The 21,284-nt window shown below is 46.0% G+C and overlaps 1 protein-coding gene across 1 annotated transcript in view; it reads right to left on the bottom strand.

Annotated features, from left to right (window-relative positions):
- Nucleotides 1-1,103: 1,103 nt before the first annotated feature.
- The window catches only part of LOC119441824 (uncharacterized), an 84,619-nt gene continuing 64,438 nt past the window's right edge, over nucleotides 1,104-21,284 (bottom strand). The window contains exons 24-30 of the mRNA XM_049662916.1: nucleotides 18,808-19,047; nucleotides 16,207-16,277; nucleotides 12,020-12,119; nucleotides 5,452-5,808; nucleotides 4,056-4,259; nucleotides 2,461-2,562; nucleotides 1,104-1,181 (exon numbers count right to left, since the gene is read on the bottom strand). Of these exons, the coding sequence (XP_049518873.1) occupies nucleotides 1,104-1,181; nucleotides 2,461-2,562; nucleotides 4,056-4,259; nucleotides 5,452-5,808; nucleotides 12,020-12,119; nucleotides 16,207-16,277; nucleotides 18,808-19,047 (1,152 nt within the window). The remainder of the gene's footprint in view (nucleotides 1,182-2,460; nucleotides 2,563-4,055; nucleotides 4,260-5,451; nucleotides 5,809-12,019; nucleotides 12,120-16,206; nucleotides 16,278-18,807; nucleotides 19,048-21,284) is intronic.

Here is a 21,284-nt window from a genome sequence, read left to right as displayed (position 1 = left end):
TCGCCAGGCCCGGATGCAGCGTGCAGACACACAGCAGCAACGCGAAATACACGGATATTCCAGTGAAACGCAGGACGTGATAAACTACCAGCGGAACTGTTCGGAGCAGCAAGGTAAGGGGAGATAGAGAAAGAGAGAGAGAGAGAGAGAGAGAAATGAAAACTAGACTGGGTTCATGACGTCAAGTGACCTTGCTCTTTGCTCTGATAATGGGTGAATGCAGGGGAGGAATTTCGCCTGCGGATGCTGGTCGAGCACGTGATAGAGAACTATTTTAATTTGTTGTGTTTCCTCCAACAACCCGATTCCTGATAGAAAGATAAAGCGCTATGAATAATGCCCAAGGACACTTGAAGGCACGAGCAAGAAGATTATAGATGTTTGTAAAATCCATGTACTACCCATTATTCACGTGGTTTATCAATAATCACAGTACCAGGAGTTCGTGCTATCACAGTTTTTGTTGGAAACTTTATGGGCCGCACATCGGTGCCATGTCTGAGGATCCTCGTCCTCCTCGCCACCAAAATCAGCACTACCATTACCATCATCATCATGAGAGCCTCTGCTGTTGGCAGGGTAGCTCGTCTCCTCGCATCATCATGAGAGCCTCTGCTGTTGGCAGGGTAGCTCGTCTCCTCGCATCATCGTCTCGAGCCATTTGATTCGCTTTTGTCTCCGCTAATGCAAAGTACATACGAGAAAAAAAATACAATTCCTTGATAAAACACTGTTTCGTGGACAGTGCTTTACATCTACCAGTGCATAACAAAAAATTCTGCCGGGAAATGGTGAAGGGTTCTCTAAGACTAACAGAAATCGTCGAATAACGGCTATCGCCATTGTCTACATTGCGGCTATTGCAAGGTGTAGCGTAGTTTACGGGTGCACCTTGTCCAAAAAATAAAAAAAATAAAAAAATGCAGCAATAAATCTCGTCACTACCGAGGATATGATTGTAAATGCGTTATCGATAACCATGTACCCTCTTTCAATGATGGTTTAAACCTCTTCGTAATTACACGAAGCAATCCTACCGTTTACATACCCGAACCGCCAGCGTATAAACGTAGAAAATTTGCATTTATTTAGAAATCAAGTGCCTAGTCGGGAGTTTCCTCTTCTTTGAGCTTCAGTATTTCTTGCTTGTATATGAAGAAGTAGCTGGGCGTCCGCATTTTCTGAAAAAAAGAAGAAGAAAGCTGAAGTCACTTTTTTTTTCATAACAGTATAATTGTCAACGTCATTTCACTCGTTCTGCGGAAACTATTATACCAATCAGCTGTCTTGTATTTCTCAATAGGGCCACTGACGTGAGCGTTGACAAAATACTCGTATACTTCCATATACCGGTCGAGTACTTTGAAGACTATCAGTGTGCACCAGTGTGGCAACCAGACGAAGTAACCTTTTTAACTTAAGTGAGATTAAACCCGAACGTTCGTTCATAGCAAAGGTCACGAAGCTATAACATTCTTATTATGGTCTTGGCATGCGGGCTGACGGTTCAATGAAACAGAAATTTTGCTCGATAAACTTGAAAGTAAGAAAATATGGGGGACTCCAGTACACGAGATGTTTAGAGAGGATACTTCGGGCCATAAAGAAGCGTCTGGGTGATCTTAAAGGGCTTGAAAGTGACTGCCCTGACATTTCTTGTATGTTTGAAAACGCTCGTCTTCTGATACGCCGACACCTCCTAAAGCAGCACCCATACCAGCGTGTTGCAAACGGATTGTTCCCTCCTCGTGTTCGTGGTTGAGGTTTGCCCCGTCGTGCTAGAGCACTGTTATATAAGTTAAGGGTTGGGTCTGTGTTGGAGCGAGAACGCCTATACCGACCAACACGTGTGGACAGCCCGTCGTGTACGTTTTGTGGCTCCTGTGAGACACTTGAACATCTCGTTTTAGAGTGTGCCGCATTCGTTGCGCAGCGCGCATTGCTAATTAAGTAATATGGACTTATATGGCTGGAATGTGTGACCCTTGACGATTGCCTGTTTCCAAGGGGGTGCGCTGCTCGACGTGACCAGGCCCATCGAGCCCTGCTAACATTTCTGAAGGATACTGCCTTGGCCACCCGTTTATAGACATTATTTGTGTTTTTGTTTTGTTCTGCCTGTGTCTCCGTCATTTCTTTGTTTCCTCTTTTCTTTCCTCCTATTTTCATTTCCTCTATTCCCTCCCCCTGAAAGAGTAGGCAGGCGTTGTGCCCCTCTCGGTGGCAGTTGTCAGCTTGCTCCCTCCCTATTTCCTTCGTGTCCTTGTTTGTATATGTGTATACTCGATGGAACGTAACTACTGTCACGACACTGTGATTGTCCGGCCTTTATCGTTCACTTCAAGGATGATTTTAAGCTACGCTCCGCCTTAGTTTCGTACAGTCACGCAACCTATTGTAATTGATCAAGCAGAAAACAAAGAAAGAAGAAGAAAGCATAAAATGTTGGAAGCAACCCACGACGTCTCTGGCAGTGCGCGAGGCCCCTCCCTGCACCAGGATCTGGCCAAGGGTGGTCACGTGGGGCATCGCCATGGCGTAGTGCAGCGGCGTCCTCCCCATCTGAAGGAGGAAGATCGTCTCATTACTGACGCCGTTTCGTCTAACGCACGTAGGCTCTAGCATACGTAGAATTTCTGTTTTATGTGTTGTGAAGCATACTTGGAACTCTATATTAAAGTCACATCACCAACGACTAATATTCGTTATAGCCCCTACAATAAACGTAGTAGGTAGCAATGCATGTTGGTTGTATACGAACGTATATAAGCATTTTGTTCGTTTTTAAAATTTTGTCGCATGTTTTTGAACAGTTTTCAGGTTCTATAACCTTACATCCCTGCATTCTACCAGAAAAAAATTCAGCTTGAGGCATATACCTTGGACTTATGTATGCTTTCTTCATTCTTAAGGGACAAAGACCCATCCAAGTGATCTATGACGCATTTGTCTGTCTCTCTACTCTCTGTGCGTGTTACGAACGAAAAATAATTTATACCGTGTCATACGATATAAATTCCTATCATTAAATTTAACACTATACCATAGCACGCCATATACGTGTCACACGATATAATGTTATATCACAACACGCCACGTCATAAGATTAGCAACATCGCTCAGTCCTACATTAAAAAAAAAATTAGTCCTTTGCAGTTGCTTAACAATTCCTCTATTTCACGATAAAGAAAACAGATGACGAATCCAAGGAAAGCATAGGAGAAATAGCCATATTTTAACATTGAATTGCAGAATTAGGAATAACGAATAAATTTGCGATTAGCTTCGCATTCTTAGAAAGTAAAAAGTAAAATAAAAGTGGAAGAATTGTCAACTTCCCACCAGTGGTAGCGGAAGCCACAACCGTTGTCACCGTGGGAGCCTGACGCACCGATATTAAGGGCTGCACGGCTATCAGGGCTACGTTCAGCACATGTACGCAAATGCCCCCAAAATTGTATGGATTAACAATTAGTAGAGCATCGCACGCGCCATGCAGAGGTTGTGGTTGCGGCTCCCACCTGCAGCAAGTTGTCTTTTCTTCTTTACTGTATTTTTTTCTTTATTACGAACAGGAAGGCTATCGCAAATTTGTCTCTTATTATTATTATTTGATTTTGTCTCTTAGATGCGCGAGCATCACACACACACACACACACACACACACACACACACACACACACACACACACACACACACACACACACACACACACACACACACACACACACACACACACACACACACACACACACACACACACACACACACACACACACACACACACACACACACACACACACACACACACACACACACACACACACACACGCACGCACGCACGCACGCACGCACGCACGCACGCACGCACGCACGCACGCACACACACACACACACACACACACACACACACACACACACACACACACACACACACACACACACACACACACACACACACACACACACACACACACGCACGCACGCACGCACGCACACTAGAACCCCCACGGACAATAATGCCCTTTCAGGAAATGCCCCTTCAGGACACGCACGTTGTCGGCGACGTGAAGTGCGTCTGGACATGCTTTGACCAGGTGTCGCACCACATCAGGGTTCTCAACGAGTACGGCAACGTGCAGTGCGCAGCGTCCTCTGGTGCCCTTGGCAGTCACCAAGCTGACGTCACGCCTCACCAGTTGTTGCACACCCTCCAGGTATCCGTTGCGTACAAACGCGTGGAGCTCCTCGCGGGTTTTCTGCGTGTGCATGAGACGGGGAGAGAGCAGTTTCAGCTACTACAGTGCATTTCCAATTCTAGCTAAAAAAATCACAATTTCCTTCCGACACAAAAGACTAGAAAGCTCGTGAGTAATCCTATGCGCTTTTCTGCATGGGATTCGCAGATGACCTACAGCACCCCAAAATTCACAAATTGAGTAATTGAATAAGTACACTACTTCTTCTCAACCCAGGAAGAAAAAGAGACACATTGCTGACAAATTGGAACGGAACGCGTGTGCCCAGTCTCTTCCAAGCAAAAGTGCATATAATTTCTCTCGACTTACATGGCCTTGTAAGTTCTACAAATACATAATAAAGAAGGTAGATAGACGTGAGTCGCTTTGCCACGTGCGCTTGTTATAGAAATTGTCTTCTAGTGGTTTCGCTAGGCTACGATAGGGAAGCAGCACTTTATAGATCTTTCAGCAGCCTTGTTTCATTTATTTATTTGTGACAGGCTCACAACGAACATGGGATTTTAGGTATCAGCGCAGGCACCCCTGCCTACCATCTCACCTCTCGTAACTCGCCACTCCCTCCCTCGCTGTAACGAAACAGCGGTTCATCCTCATCACTTCCTATATTTCGTTCTTAATAGCACTACTAGCGACGCTGTTAGACATTGGAGGTGCTCCTCGTTTGTTATTTAGAGACATTATTTATGTTTAACGAAATGTCTCTATGTTTTGTCTCTATTATTTATGTTTAACGAAACACTATGTTTAACGAAATACACATAAAACGTTATTCAGCTAGCTGAGAAATTCGTTATTAGCATTGTTTGCTCTGTGAACACTGCCGGTGGCCTTTAAGGGCTCCGCAATATGCGAAGCAATCAGTGCTAAAGATAAGCTCTCCCGCAATACTAGTATTTATGCTGTGGTGCACGCTTTACAGGCGGCGATAATGGCATTTGAATACGTATTCGGACGCGGAAACGTGTTGTTTGAAGGATGCGCAATGGCGATTAGCATTTATATACGCCAAGTATGGAGAAAGCCATGAGTTGAACTTCAACCAATGCGGCTGGAACTCGTTAGTGTGGTTTTAGCTGTTATTAGGCTTACTCGGAGCAGGCCAATGGTAGCGCTGCCTCATCTGCTTCTAATGTTTCCGCCCCGACTTCTGATGCCAAAATTATCGCAAGAGGAGGGTGGGATACTCAACGAAGAATGCGTCCATGTCGTGCACGAGCGCCTGCATATCGGTCATCTGGAACTGCGCCAGCACGGCCGTCAGGTGTCGCCCGTGGCGGTCGGCGGCATGCAGCAGTGGCTCGTATCCTCGATGCGCCAGCGCGCGCAGCAGCCCCGCTCGGCGCTCCAGGAAGGCGTCGAGGACGAACGCGTCGAGCGCGAGCACGTTGTCCCTCTGCTGGGCCTCGCGCGCCACGTCCCTCGCTGTCCGGTAACGGCAGTCCCTCTCGGCGAGTAGCGCTTGACCCTGGCGCACGAGCGCGTAGAAGCAACCCTCGCTGTGCGCGTGCGAGGCGGCGAAGTGCAGCACCGTCTGCCCGTCTTCGTCCTACACAACGAACAAGGCGAACAGACGCCGCGCGGAATTCAAGTCAATTCAAGTCTTCATCTGTCTGTGACTAACATGTCTTGTTAGGAGTATCAATATTGATGCAACACGTGTACCTTCTGTGGACTCTGCTGAGCTCAACCTGCATTTAACTTCACCTTTTTCGTGCACGCAAAAAAGTACCATTGTTGAAACGAGTGAGTTACTCCACCTGAAAGCATCATGTCAGGCAGCTGTTTCACATCTGTACATTGTCGAGAGCAAGTATAGTTTTCAACTCTGATCGGGCCCCGTTAGGTTTAGTCACAACAGCGATCAATGAACACAGACTACATATATGACGCCAGAAAGAAAGTCGAGTTAGATGAGTGATCTGCGAAAAAAAAATGATTATCAATGCGATTAGCAATGTATCAAAGTAGCACCACAGAGACTTGTCATATATGAGGCGTGTATGAAGCCGGGCTCCTCTCTCGCGCTTCAGTCGGGGCACGCTGGGTCCTTCAGCAGCGCCGCCACGAAGTCGCCACGAGGCGCTTGTGTGAATATACATTCAGAGAAATTTGTCTCAATATATATGACACGGTTTCGATAGCGCCCAAGCACCAGGTAAATTTCAAGTGATTCTTTTTGGCCATTGGTGAGTGACACATATACAGTGACGCAAGTTGGCATCGAAGAGGTTCATTGAAGAGCGGCGCATACGCAGTGGCACATACTCAGTAATACAAGTTGGCATGAAACGGATTAACCGATGAGCGGAACATACCAAGTGTCATATATCCAGTGACCCAAGATGTTCGAGCGTTTGGTTTCGAACTCGGTTTCCTCAGCACAGCCTAATGCTTTAACCATTCGACCATGGACTACACTTTGACCCAGGTTGGCGGAAGAACGGTTACATACATACATACATACATACATACATACATACATACATACATACATACATACATACATACATACATACATACATACATACATACATACATACATACACACATACATACATACATACATACATACATACATACATACATACATACATACATACATACATACATACATACATACATACATACATACATATACATACATACATACATACATACACACATACATACATACATACATACATACATACATACATACATACATACATACATACATACATACATACATACATACATACATACATACACACACATACATACATACATACATACATACATACATACATACATACATCCATACATACATACATACATACATACATACATACATACATACATACATACGAGGTGTGTTCAAAAAGAAACCGAACTTTTGAAATAGCGCGCCAACCGGCGGCGGGAGCGCGCTGCGGATATTGAGTGCACGTAGCGGCAGGTTTAGACAACAAACTGCCATATGCTGCGTTTCGCTCTGTGTGTTTGTTTGCGAGCTACAGCCCCTAAAGTGAGCACGTGCACAAGCTGTTCGTTGGATTAGTGCCAAAGTGACAATGAAAGAGCTTGAAGAACAACGTGTGTGTGTGTGTGTGTGTGTGTGTGTGTGTGTGTGTGTGTGTGTTGTGTGTGGTGTGTGTGTGTGTGGTGTGTGTGTGTTGTGTTGTGTGTGTGTATGTGTGCGTGCGTGCCGCGCGTGCCTGTGTGTGTGTATGTGTGCGTGCGTGCCGCGCGTGCCTGTGTGTGTGTGTGTGTGAGTGTGTGTGCGTGTTTGTGTGTGTGTGTGTGTGCTTGCGTGTGTGTGTATGAAATTTCGCTTCAAACTTGGCAAAACCTTCACAGGTACATTTAAATTGCTTATCCAAGTATACGGGGAGAACTTTACGAGTCGCACGTAGTGCTATGAGTGGTTTAAGCGTTTTGAACACGGCAGAATGTCGGTCGGAGGCGATCCCAAGCCTGGACGACCTTCCACATCAACAGATGATGACCGTGTCGACAGAGTTCCTGCTGTGATTCGTGGAAATAATTGTTTATCTGCTCGAGAAGTTGCTGACCAGGTGGGCATCAGCGTCGGATCATGCCATCAAATCTTGAGGGAGAAAATTTTGATTCGTCTTGTCATTGCAAAATTTGTCCCGCGTTTGTTGACTGATGGTCAGAAACAGACTCGTGTTGAAATCAGCCAGGAACCACTGCACAGGTGGGGAGACAGGCGTTTATGGCTATGATATTGAAACGAAGGAGCAGTCGTCGCTGTGGGTGGGCAAAGGGTCCCCCTCATTCAAAAAAAAAAGCATGCATGAGTTGGTCAAAGATCAAGGTGATGTTGGTTGTGTTTTTCGATTGCAAAGGCATTGTCCATCACAAATTTGTACCACGTGTAAAAATGGTAAACAAGGAAGTCTACCAGGAATTTTAGCGCACTTGAGGAATGCTGTGTGCAGTAAGAGAACTGAACTGTGGGAAAACCAGACTTGGAAATTGCATCATGACAATGAGCCGGCTTACGCGTCGCTCCTTGTCAGCAGCTATCTAGCAAGACATCGCACTCCAGTTGTGCGTCATCCACCGCATTTTCCGGACCTAGCCCCAGTAGACTTCTTCCTGTTTCACAAACTTGAAACCACGTTGAAAGGACGTCGTTTCCAAACTACGGAGGAGATTCAGGACAATGCGACAAGGGACCTGCACGCCATCCCAGAAACTGCGTTCCAGGAGGCTTTCCAGAAGTGGAAGAAACGTTGGGAACAATGTATTGCCAGTAGAGCGGACTACTTTGAGCGAGATAGTGCTTAAAATGTAGAATAAGCAATAAAGCTGCTATAGAAAAAGTTCGGTTTCTTTTTGAACATACCTCGTACACGCACGCACCCACGCACGCACGCACGCACGCACGCACGCACGCACGCACTCACTCATTCATTCATTCATTCATTCATTCATTCATTCATTCATTCATTCATTCATTCATTCATTCATTCATTCATTCATTCATTGATATCCCCTAGAAATTTCGTGAAGTACCCTAAGAATCCTAATCAGATTAAAGAGCATCTGTATTTTTTCCCGTCCTAAACATAATGTTGCAACGAGTAGAGAGAAATTGTAAGAGACGGGGTGATACCACTTCCAATACTGTGAATTAGCTCCTTGTCACTGATTGGAGAAACGACGAATTGGCACTTGCTGATGCTGACTGTTGCGGATTTAAAAACAAATTATGCAGTGCCAGATGTACGTGTGTTGTTCATGTTGTGTTTTCGCTTTCATGCATCTTCTCATTCATATTTCCGATAACGATCGCTCGATTGAATGCACCACCACCATACACTGTCTTGCTCGATGCCTTGAGAAGCATGCTATAGGCTTTTCGCGCGCTAGTCAACGAGCACAATGATGTTTCGGGACAACGGGCACTAACATAATAAAGTGCTCAAAATTTCGGTACTGCTGTCAATCTGACGTTGCCGCTGAACTTGGGACGTTGTTTGCACTGCCTACAGCCAATAAATGATTCCTCAAAAATGTACACCTCTCCCTTTCGAATAACCACTATCAATGTTAATCCCAAACTTTTACAAATCTGCACACTGCTCTTCAATGTCCACACTTTTCACGCACTCAATTTCCTCCAGCAGGAATATAGAGCTCAGGCTCGTAGCCAGAGGGGGGGGGGGGGGTTCTCCAGCTGGGCTCCCGCCACCCCGCTACGGAAGAAAACTTGTCGACAGCTGCTCCCCGTGTGCAAGACTGAGCAGATCTTTCCGTGCCCATATCCTACGGCGCTGAGTACATTGGCCGAACGGGCCGCCACGTAAGCGACTCGGAGCATCACAACAGAGCAGTGCCCTACAGTCGACGCCCGATAAACAGAGTGGGGCGACTGCGCTCCCGACTTTGCCGCCACTGCGACCTTTCCGCCTCCTCCCCTCCCCCCCTTTTCTGCGAGTATTTAAAGAGTCACATAATTTACATACTGCAATTTTTACCGAAATGAATTACTGAAAAATAGGTGCTTTCCTCAAATAGTCAAGGCCTTCGGCAAGTGCCCCCCACCCAAAAAAGATTCCTGGTTACGGGCCTGATAGAGCTATACATCATGGAGCTTGACTGGTTATTTGTCCTTACGTAGCACCATTATAACGTCATCGGGTGCTAAACTGAAACATGAGAAGGGCATGGTTCATACGGAGAGATTTACGAACTACCTTTTAAATGCAGGGCCTTGCTCCGAGCGATTAGCGTTCATCATCATTCTTGCTCCAGATGTCAAAAATTACTTCCTCCTTACCCCGTTATTTAAAGTTACAAAAACGAGCTTGGAAATAAACTTATAAGCTATAAATTTGCAGTATGTTCAGATAACAAAAAAAAAAGAAGTTTATCTTTACGAAAAACATACTGACAAAGTGGACGACTGTATACTAACAAAATATCAGGAATTTCTTCATGCGATTTACGGGAAAGCTGACTTGAGAGGTTGGCAGCAGTGTGTGCAGCGTACGTGAACAGTCCCCGAAACAACTTGAGCGTGCACAAACTAATACGTGTTTCTTATTGCTCCTAAAGTACAAAGCGATGCATGACATGCGTTCGTCAATTCCTGAGGCACTTTGCGTGCTATGTTAAGTGAAGTCATGCGAACGCGCATGCGTCCATAACCGCAGTGTCCAAACGTTACAGTTCCTCTCCCATACGCTTATCGCTGAACGTCATGTTAAAACAACAAGGCGTCAGTTCAAAATTACCCAGAAATTTCCTTTCACCCTAAAGTTTGCATCGCGATCGCAGCTACACGCTCCTCGATATTCGATCGGTTGCATCATTCATTGGCTTTGTGCCGGAATTGTAATGGCGAAGCGCTGGTTCTTCGCGGCTGTATGCTTGTGAAGGGAGAAACAAAAAAAAAAGCAGTCACATTGACGTCGCGAAAACAAAAATGTTGCATATAGTGCGTGGTGTGTCACTGCATAGAAATGCAACAGAACACACGCGAACTGTGGTGCTCCTTCCTACCCCATTTGATGAACGTTAGTTTGATGAAAGTTAGATGTCAAGAGGGCTCGCTATTGACTGCGTGTATACACTGGAGCCTAGAAATGCGACCATGCATGTACACTGTCGAGTGAGAAACTGACATATTTTAACAAGCAACGCCGGTATACAAATCACCCGACTTTTCACATTTTTTCCCCCTTTTCCCTGCGTAACCTGCGTGAAGCTGGTGATCGCGGTCACCGAGAACTTGCCTTGCGTTTCGGATATGATTTCAGAGATGAAGTGGTCACAAAGATCACTCGCAAATGCTCATGTAATAACTTATTTGTCCTAAAGCTAGACGAAAGCAACGAAACCGAAAGCTTTTCTCAAGCCGGGTAACTTACAGCGCGTGTTCTGAAGCTGACGCACGCGCACCTACAACCACCCTTGCGCTTTATTAAGTCCGGGTAAACTCGGCGGTGAATGAATCGAGTATAGACGACTCAAGACAACATGAGCGAACATTAAATTAAGAGGTTTTGTCGAAAATAAACGCTATATGAACTATGCATCGCAATCACAAATGTGCTCATAAGTCTTCAGCAAGTTGTTTACGTGACGCCAAGAACATGATGAAAACAGTGTAAAAGCGAGACAGGCGTGCAGACTAGAGAAACACAAGCTCTGTTCTGGACCATACCGTGCCAGACCAGACCAAGCACAGGCACGAAATAGACAGATTCAAACGTAAAATATCAAGACCTACATTTATCTGTCTTTTTGTTGTTTTACCATCCTTTGCGACGCTTTCATCACGCCGCATGAGTGAATAAGGGGACATTTCACACCGGCGATTGAAAGAGGTCGTGCGACCGACCGCGCGACTGGAGAGTTACTGACTGCGATCGCTGTTCACACCGGTGAGCTCGACATACCAACCGCCACACCGTCTGCTCGCACCACCATCGGAACGTAATAAGCGTCAGCGTATACCGACGTCCTGCTACTGAGCCGCTGATTGGTCCAACAAGCGTTGGGACTCCAGTCACAGAACTGAAAAATCGGACAGTGAGCGACTTAACGAAAATAGTCGCTTTTAGACACCAAAGCGACCGTTTCCGATGAAATTGGTCGCGCGAGCTTTATTAATCACCGGTGTGAATGCCGCCTTAGTCGTCCTGCTGTCAATTGTACCGCAAGTTAGTTCTAGTACATTTTCGATGCGCCTTAGCCATCCGTGCGAAATCGCAATGTTTTGTGTCATTTTTCTCCCGTCTCACCTTTAGCCGGGTGTAGTCGTCCATGTAGTGCTCCGTCTCCTCGATGGCAGCCTCCTCTGAGAATGGGTTTGTGAAGCCCGCTCTCCTCAGGCTGTCGTCGCTAGAAACCAGAAAGTTTTGCGCTGGGCCCCAGTCACCGAAATCTTCCGCGAAAAATTACCTTATGTTAACGCTACTTCTAAAATTTCAGATGTGCATTTGTTCCTCTTCCAAAAGTGCGTGTGTTTCTCTGCTATTCACTTCTGGTGCGGTCTTGGAAACAAAGCCTACGTCGGGCCCGATTTATGGAAGTGTGAATTTAATGTATCACCATATCACACTTTATTGACTTTCTTGAAATTAACGCAGGTGAGAACATTCTTATAGAGCCCATGCGTCAGCTAAGGCGCGCGTGAACTTTCTCTCTCTTTCGCCTTTTCTTTCCTTCCTTCAGTTCCTCACCCCCTTTTGCCCGTGCAGGGCAGCCAATCGGACGTCTGTCTGGTTAACTTTCTTGCCGTTCATTGTGCTCTTTCTCAATGCATGCGAACACCGTGCGTGCACTGCTATGTCATTGTTGTTGTCTGTTTTAGTTGGCCCCTGTTTACAGTGTGTAATTACTTATTTCTCAAACGCAATGCTGTTCCTATCTTATGAAAGGTTTGTTTCCGGCACGAAGCAGGACTTCACTTTCGATCTGATCGCTTACAAGTGACGTGTTGATTTCTGTGTGAATTTTCTTGTGAAAGGGGTTAAAACGAGGAGCTAAGTGACTGAGTCATTCAGAACAAGCACCCAAATTTTTTTTTTGTCGCAGCGTTTCTGGGGTTCAGAAAAGTTAAGTGCAGGTGGCAGTTTAGCGTAGCCCTTGTAGTGCTTATTTTAGCCAGAAAGAAAAGGAAAACATGAAAATTACTAGAGAGTGGCAACCGGGCTACTCATAATTTCACTGATCAGCGTATGTATTCACAGATATGCCTATAGAAAGAGTACACTTGCACGGTTCACTTGCACTGTTCTATTTTAGGTATGGTTTCAAAAAACGCTTTCTCTTTCATTAAATCGGGCAAATCTGCTGTTGCTTCTCACGAATGAACGGTATCCGAGAACAATGTAACGCTTCACACGACACTTTCTTTTTTTTTTTACTGTTCAAACCCTCCGTCATGACAGCGTGAACGTGGTCGCACCCTCGCTGCTGGCGTCTTCGTGAACCGCAGTGCATGCCGAGTGGATTATTTCACGGTCCTTGTCATCGGCGACTTGTTTTGTTAAAATGCTTTAGCGCACTGTCACAGAGCTAAAGCTAACTTTGACGCCTTAACCATGTGTTAGCTTCGCCAGCGTTAGTTACAAAGCACCCTGCACGCGCACATGGCATTCACCGGCTGTGCAACAGCAGTGGTAATGCGTTACCAGCTTAGTAACATTTTTTCCGCAACCGTATATTTCGAAGACGTATTCTTTTGGCGCTGCGACGCATGTTATAAATGTAAAAAGCTGCCAAGATACCCGTCTTGGCATGGATTTTCATACGTGGAAGCTGCAGCTCTTTAAGTGGTGTCACAAATAAAATAGCAACAAGTACGACGCCCCAGCTAAGAAAGAGTTGAAAAGACTAACGACCCTTATTGTCAGCGTAGTGTGTGTGTGTCTTGATCGCGCTGATTCTGTCTTAATGTTCCTAGTATATCAACCATCACCTTTGTGCGCCGTTTTCTTTAAAAGAGTGATAACTAGAATCGCAGGTAACAAAACAGTCGGTTTCACACTCTTTCAAGTCAAAATTCCTAGATTACAGGCTTCATTGTGAGGCATATAGTTTGCATTGCATAGCAACGTGAATTCGCATCTGAAGGCCCTGTTTCAATCACGTTACTACAATTTGTGCAACGGTGCAGGACGACTATCACTCAGTCACTCGTGTGGAAGCAGACAAAGATTTGGCGCTACTGCGTCAATATAGGGCGGTATTTTGAGGCAAGGACGCCCAAAATAAAGTCATGATAGACCGTTCTATGTTTGCGATGTTCGTGTTGAATTATTTCTTGCTTAAGCCTAAAAAATAAATGGAAATAAACACTCAGTGAACTGATAGAAACAAAAAATGCATAATTAATGCAACATATCAATAGAGTAAAAAAAAGTATGTTGGAACTCAAACTAAAGCTAACTAAAAGCATAAAAGAAAAACGAACGACTTAACTCGTAACGTAATAACAGAACAGATGCGGCCATATGAAAGAACCAAAAGCTCCTAGCTAGCAAAGCAACGAAAAAGACCCGTAGCTGTGGAGTTTCTCTTTTGAGTTACTACAGCAGAAAAGAATTGAAATAGCGCAAACAGAACGCATGAAATAATTTCAAACGAGCATACTAAAAACAAACTTAAAGTGCGCTTCTATGGAGCAAATATGGCCCTGCTTGAGCATTGCTCAGACTGTAAAGATTACTCAGAGTTCGCGAAAGAGAAACTGAGACAGAAAGAGACAACTCCACCAGTCTACAACGGTTTCTTTATTGACACAATATTGTTGAGAAAAGGGTTTACAGAAGAAGCCGGTCGAATAGCTAATCTACTCACAACCAAACATACATCATCGCAATGCATGCACCTCGTACGAATCAAACGGCAGGCACTGAATAAACAAAGTGCTACGCAACTCAAGAATAACGATCACAGACGAAACTCAGGCAAATGATAAAAAGGGCCGAACCAACGAACTAAGTGTTCCGTTTCCCATGGTCTCAAGGCGCTTCAGAAGACATTAACTACACTGTGTTGAACACCAATCAGCCTTGAACAGTCGCCTGACAGATGGCAAATAAATGTAGATTTTCTATGTTTAGGTTAACTTCCCGAAACGTGCTGTTTGAAATTTCGTTTTTTTTTGCTATATTTGGTTTGCAGTGAAAGAAATAATCAGAATTACGTACCTAAATATGCGGACAAACTTCTGATGGGTTATCCAAAGGGCGCCCTTTAGCGAAACACAACACTCATGATACCTCATTACAAAAAGTGCCCGAAACGCTCTAAATATCACCTATGGTTTCGTTAGACATTACTACAAATAAAAACGTTGAACCTGAGTCAAGATTAAGTGCGCGTTCACCAAAGTACCTGGGGTATTGTTAAAAACACGGTGCGCGCTCACACATCACAGAAACTAAGGCGAAACTCGTGTGAAAAAATACCGCGTACTTCGATTCCTACGCGTCAGGCTGTACACACATCACCACCACCGTAAAAACGTGCGTACAAACGGGCTATCTACATTTTTACCCTACACGAATGTCTAAAACATCAAGCTCATTAAATGCATTTTTCGCTCCAGTCTCTCGTTTCGGCTCATCACCAGGCTGTTTCGTTCGCGCTTGCCATAAAACAGGTTGATCACCAGCCTGGGGGCCCAGTGACGAGCTTTGCTAATCACTCGCACGTAAATTAGTCGAGTGCGATAGTGCAAAGCGTTTCGAAGTGGCACGTTTCCGCGAGTGCAAATTCGGCGTATACACCGCTGAACAAATCATGAACGTTGAAGTGGTTAACAGGGCTTTGTAGCGTAGCCGTTTGGTATAACGCGCAATGGCGATCCGCTCCAGCGATGCTCCGAATCGAAGTACTAGCACGTGACTTCTTCTGGGAGCATGCGAACGTACGTTCAAATGGAGCTGATTAGGTATCGCGCTCTGCGTGCTTTAAATGCCCCAAAATAGTTTAGCTTACAGTCCGCTCCGCTCAGGCCAGTGTATCCTTACGATTTATGCACAAAACCACTTATAACAGGAACGCTATGGTGTGCGTAGCCACAGCGCGCACGGTTCCTTGCAGTGACTGGGCGCGTGACACGTAAGCGGAGCGAACCGTAAGCGATGTTCAGCTAATTTGATTGGTCGAAAAATTGCGAGGGCTTTATCAGTAAGAAAGGTGCGCGAATCACGAATAAGATAACTCGGGATAACACAGCTGAACTTCCCCCCGCTGCGTAGAATTAAATTATAGCACGCCCTGCGTCCATGCCCGCCGTATATAAGCTACACTAGGAACATCCATTATCAGCTGCAGTTTCATGATAGCAGTGTTGACGGCCCGTAAAAGCACAGTAATATTACAAATAAACAGGGAGCAACTGAATAGCGAGCTCAGCGTCAATTCGGTATCCGAGAACTTGAGCCGGCGAATCCGCTTTCTCCTTGCGTTTTACCTTGTCGCTGAAGACGAAATAGTGTTTGCTCTGGACGCTACCTCGTTGTCTCGGTTTTTCGAGTTCACCGCCTGCAAAAAACGAGAAGTACAGAGGCAAACGACACTTAATTTTAGACATCTGCTTTTCCTTCGGAGTAAGCTGAACTCGAGACACGAAAAAAAAAGTTTTTTTTTTTCATCTCCATCGGGGTAAAATATGGAAAGTATGAGAACCTATAAAATATCGCGTAAGTTGCCACTCGGTATTGTTTTACAAGGAACTTGAAAGAAACCGCGCTAAGAACAGGATAGTGACGAAAGCAGACAAACACAGCGCAGTGCCGTGTTTCTTCTCTCGTCATTGTCCTGTTTTTACCGCTGTTTCCTTCAAGTTCACTAATGTACCAACCAGCCCAATGCAACAGGCTACTGTAATTTTACAAGAGGATGTTTGTCCGATTCCGAACATTTATATAAAACAACATGCGGTTCGAGGCTGTTGGCAGCACTGTTGTGTAACGCTCTGAAAGGCACTCGCGGGCTGATTGACAGGGTTTATCCGCTTAACGCCCAAGAAATTGGACGTTTAGGCTCATAGTTCAGGCCATGGGAGATGGCGTAAAGCACGGATACGAGTTAAATTCAACCATTTGGTGCTCCTTAACGCGTACCTAATTCTGTAAGTACACGTTGCAGTTACGAGTTGACTTCGACCAAAGTCTACAAGTCCGCGTTACAGTTAACTTCCACCAGTGGCGTACTTTAACGTGTACCAAAGGCTGCAAGTATGCACGTTACAATTAAGAGTTAACTTCGGCTATTTGGTGTACTTTAACGTGTACCAAATTCTATAAGTACGCGAGCGCTGTCGCATCCATTGAAATACGGCCGCCGGGGTCGGGAATCAAACCCGCGGTCTCGTGCTCGGAAGCGAAATGTCATAGACCCTCTGAGTTACCCCTGCGGGTTTATCCGGGACCTCGATGAGATACGACGAGGAAGAGCTGATAAGATAAGTGTAAACGTGTCCGCGCGTGCGCAGTTGACGAGAAGAGACCGCATGGAATGATTTTTCGAGACGCGGCGCCGTCGTGGCTCGCATTTCATGCAGTGCACCTCGGCGACGTATGGTAAGTACATCGGTTCAAGCAGTATGGAGGAAAGAATTAAAAAAAAAAAAGGAGAGGCCCTGACGTCGCGTTTTTTCTTTCTTTTCTTTTTTTGAAGCCGGGAGTGCCGCCATTTTGGTGCGCATCTCCGCTTTGCGTCTCGAATCAGCTCGCAGGAGCAGTTGAGCGCGAGCTTCGAAACTGCATTGCAACGAGCCGTCGGCAGTGGGCGCAGCTGAAGCGCCGTCAGAACGAAACTTCTGTAACAATTTTCAGGAAGCGGACACGCTGTTATGCTTTTTCCGTGGCACGTTGAAGAAGACGACGGAGACTCGCGCCGTGATTGCCTGAGTGCCTGTGTTCCAGAACAACCTTATTACTGCGATAGCAATTATATGGACACTCCAAGCGCATTTATGTCGTCGCTGTGATGTTTCGTATAAAGTCCAAACACGATAACATCGTCGCCGCGCGCCATGCGCTGTATGTGCGAGTGAAAGCTTGCGAGGGTCAGCCCACGATCGCTACTCAATCTCGCGCGCCGTCTTCTTTCGCGTGCGAGGCGCGGGTATAAGCCGAGGGAGGGCGTTCTGCTCTGCATCTGCTGCTTACGGTGCGGCCGCGCGGGTGACGTATCTTGAAAGCGATCTGCGACGTGCATAAAGTGTGCGCCCGCGCGGGCCTCATCTTCCAAGCAATCTGCGATGTGGACAAAGTATGCCTCGCCGGCTGCCGGTAGCTTCGTATGCGCTGTGCTTTCGACGTTTAGTTCGCGCTGAAGCGAGAGAGCAAGAAGGTCAATTCGCTCGCTGCTGCTGCGGCGCTTCCTAACTCCAGCGTGTTGACAGCGAGTTTCCGCGGTCATCGAGCGAGATGTGTTCCTGTCAACTTGTGCACGCGTGACACCGTGCTTGTTAGTTTAGTTAGTAAGCGAACGTTTACAAGTTTATACAGCCGATAAAACTAATGTCCTAACTTCGTACAGTTGTCTACTAATTTGCAGTCGCAATCGATACTTCGACTTTCGGGCGAAACTGTGACATTTTTTCATGACTCTTATTCGGAAAGCAAATCTGCACTGAGACACCACCTTTTTGCTTCCGTCATCACCGCCCCAGACACTGCAAACTTAAGGCAACGTTACAAAACATATTGTTACAGTGGTCTACGAGCACAACGACAATGACGACAATCATCAATGACAGGAACAAAACAATGGAGTGCTTTTAGGCTGGACTACTTGCCATACTGTGCCATGATAGTTTGTAAATAGTAAAATAAATTTTCTTTTATCTTTATATCTCTACATGTGAAATTTCTTGCGGAGACTCGGATAATCACCTTGGTAATTTTGTAACTAAGTCAACTCGCGTATACAATTTTGTTAAATCCCAGTCGTTTCTGTAATCACGTCGGGGCCCGAAAGCAAATAAATGGGATCAAATGAAATTAAACGTCTCTTCATTGTTCAGGTTAATTCTGATGGCGGCGGTACGTTGCGTCGTGCTCACTGGTATAGTGGTGTTCGGAGCTCTGGTGGTTGGCTGGTCCTGGACCTTTTGATTCTGCTTTAGCCAAGAGGCGACGAAGGCCACGGGGTCTGGAGGCCTCTGCTTGGCGACGGCCACGAGTGCCCCAACGAGCGCGTCGCCGACGCTGGAACTCAGGTACTGCGCCTCCTCCGGCGTTCTTCCCGTCAGCAACAAGGATTGTGCCAACTGCACCATGTCGGTGCCGCCATTCTGCCCATTCTGTCAAGAAAAAGAGCAAAACAAAAGTGAAATAAGCTGGAAGGTGATTCGACCTATAGTTTCGTGCATATCAAGGACAATGTCTTCCTGTGCGAGTTGTAGGTGAGAATGAAGCGGATTCACTGCGCACGGCACTCTACTGCGTCCAGACATGCGCACCTTCACGATGGCCTCCTCTCCCTCATCTGCCCTCACCCTCACCGTGTGAGGTCAGGGTGAGGTGAGGATCTGCCTCAGAAAATTGTTGAGGGTGAAACTGAGAAAAGGGGGACATTGTGAGGGTGAGGGGGGGGGGTGACGATGACGATGTGAGGCTAAATGAGGAAGACGTGCTTATTATTGCTGAAGTGCAGAGAAGTCACCCAGATCGTATGCGTGATTGCCTTAAGGTCTGAAATCTTGAAGCGCACTGTCAGGAAGCCTCTCGAACTCAGATGGTGCTCACGGAATGAAACGCGTCAAATTTGGGCCAACTAAAGCGCCTGCTTTAGTTTCCACCATCTGCAGTTCCTGTGGCATCGACGTCATTTTGAAGCGTACACTTAGATCAAAGTCCGCATCACCTTTGGTGACCAGATTTCTAGTGACATGACATGGTACGCTCGAGTACTTGCACATATGCAGAGTTCTACTAAATGCTCCCTGTTGCGTTTCATTCCGTGAGAACTGTACTTAGAAGCCCACTAGATCTCAGCCATCAATGGCTGTTGATGTTAGCTGTAGCTAAACTTCGCGATTTGGAGCTGTAGCAGCAACGAAAGTGGGAACAGTGACGTATTTAATGGCGTCACTCCTACGTTTCTTCTTTTGTCCACTGATTACCACAGTTCAGCACGCTCCTTCATCCGCACTAAACATTCTGGAATTCGCCTTTTCTTGCTCTGATTAGAGAGGGACAAGAACGTGAGGTTTGATACTTTTCAGGCATTGATAGCGTTTGTTGACCTAGTGAATGAAACATCAAAAAGCAGAGAAAAAATCATTACGTTATTATTGCAAGAGCTCGACTACAGCATAACAACACATTACTCCATGTCCCGCTAAAGGGAACCATGTGTGAATGCGAAGCAGCAGGGAGATGGTTAGCTTGAGCGGGAGATGGTTTCGCGGCAGCGGCCCGAGCGCTCATCGCGGCGCTGCACAGGAGAGAGAATGAGGCGCGCGCGCTCCGTCATTTTCATACCGCTGAACTACCGTGGCGCCGCCAGCAGAGTATGCAGCTGTCGCCCTACCTGTTGTGCGCGCCGCTCCGGATTCCTAGAGGAGAGAAAGGGAGGAGCGTAGGAGAGGAGAGAGAGGGGGAGGGGACGCGCATGCGCTGTGGGGGTGTGAGACGCCGCGGGACGGAGGGACGGACAAAGCCCCCGCCATAAGCTGCTTCGCATCTAAAACTGATTTGTTTTATGCTTCGGCTGGCACATAGCAGCGGTGGTCGAGAGACTTTATATACGGTAAACATACAACTTAAGTGCTTTAGCTTAACCTCTCGTGCTGTTGTGCTGATTCTCTCGAATAAGCACAACAGGGTAGTTGATTAGTATAACAGGCAGTTGATTAATATTCAATCACGAATTCCACAAAGCTCACCGCTTTGAAATCTCAGCAACTGGGGTGAAATTTCCTGCATTAAAAAAATAAAGAAACAAACATCGCTAGCACCTAATTAGGAATATGTCAGCAACTCAGCATAGAATACATTCACGCTCTATCTAGTTAACCATATTTACACATTCTAAACAAAATTAAGCTTCATGCCATTAGCAAGCATACTTATGGCTGGACACGTATTCTATTCGGCTAATTAGTGCATGCCGATGATAACAATGTATAAGCTTTATGGTTTAGTCAATACCCCTATAAGCAAAGCAGTGTGGCATGCTACGACAATTAAAATTGCACGGCAAGCAATCATATTTGTAAACTAAGCTCACGGGACGAGTAAATGGTTCATTTGTAATTGTAGGAAACCGACGGTACAATAAGGATTGTAGCCTTTTCAACGTCAGGATGAGGGTGGGGAGAGGGAAGGTAATTTTTTTATAGGCCTGGGAGAGCCGGAATATTTTTCCACATGAGAGTGAATTGAGTACGTCACTTGTGTCTTGAGCATGAGGAAGAAAACCAAAAATGAGGGCATTTGCCCCCCTCTGATCTCATCACTTAACGCGTGACGGTAGTAGGAAGAGCGTCGGACTGCTTGAATTTGTTGACTGCTATATCTTCGGGATCCGCCCACA

The sequence above is a fragment of the Dermacentor silvarum genome, chromosome 2 (assembly GCF_013339745.2).
Source record: "Dermacentor silvarum isolate Dsil-2018 chromosome 2, BIME_Dsil_1.4, whole genome shotgun sequence".
Lineage (NCBI taxonomy): Eukaryota > Metazoa > Arthropoda > Arachnida > Ixodida > Ixodidae > Dermacentor > Dermacentor silvarum.
This window is presented reverse-complemented; position numbering and strand designations above follow the sequence as displayed.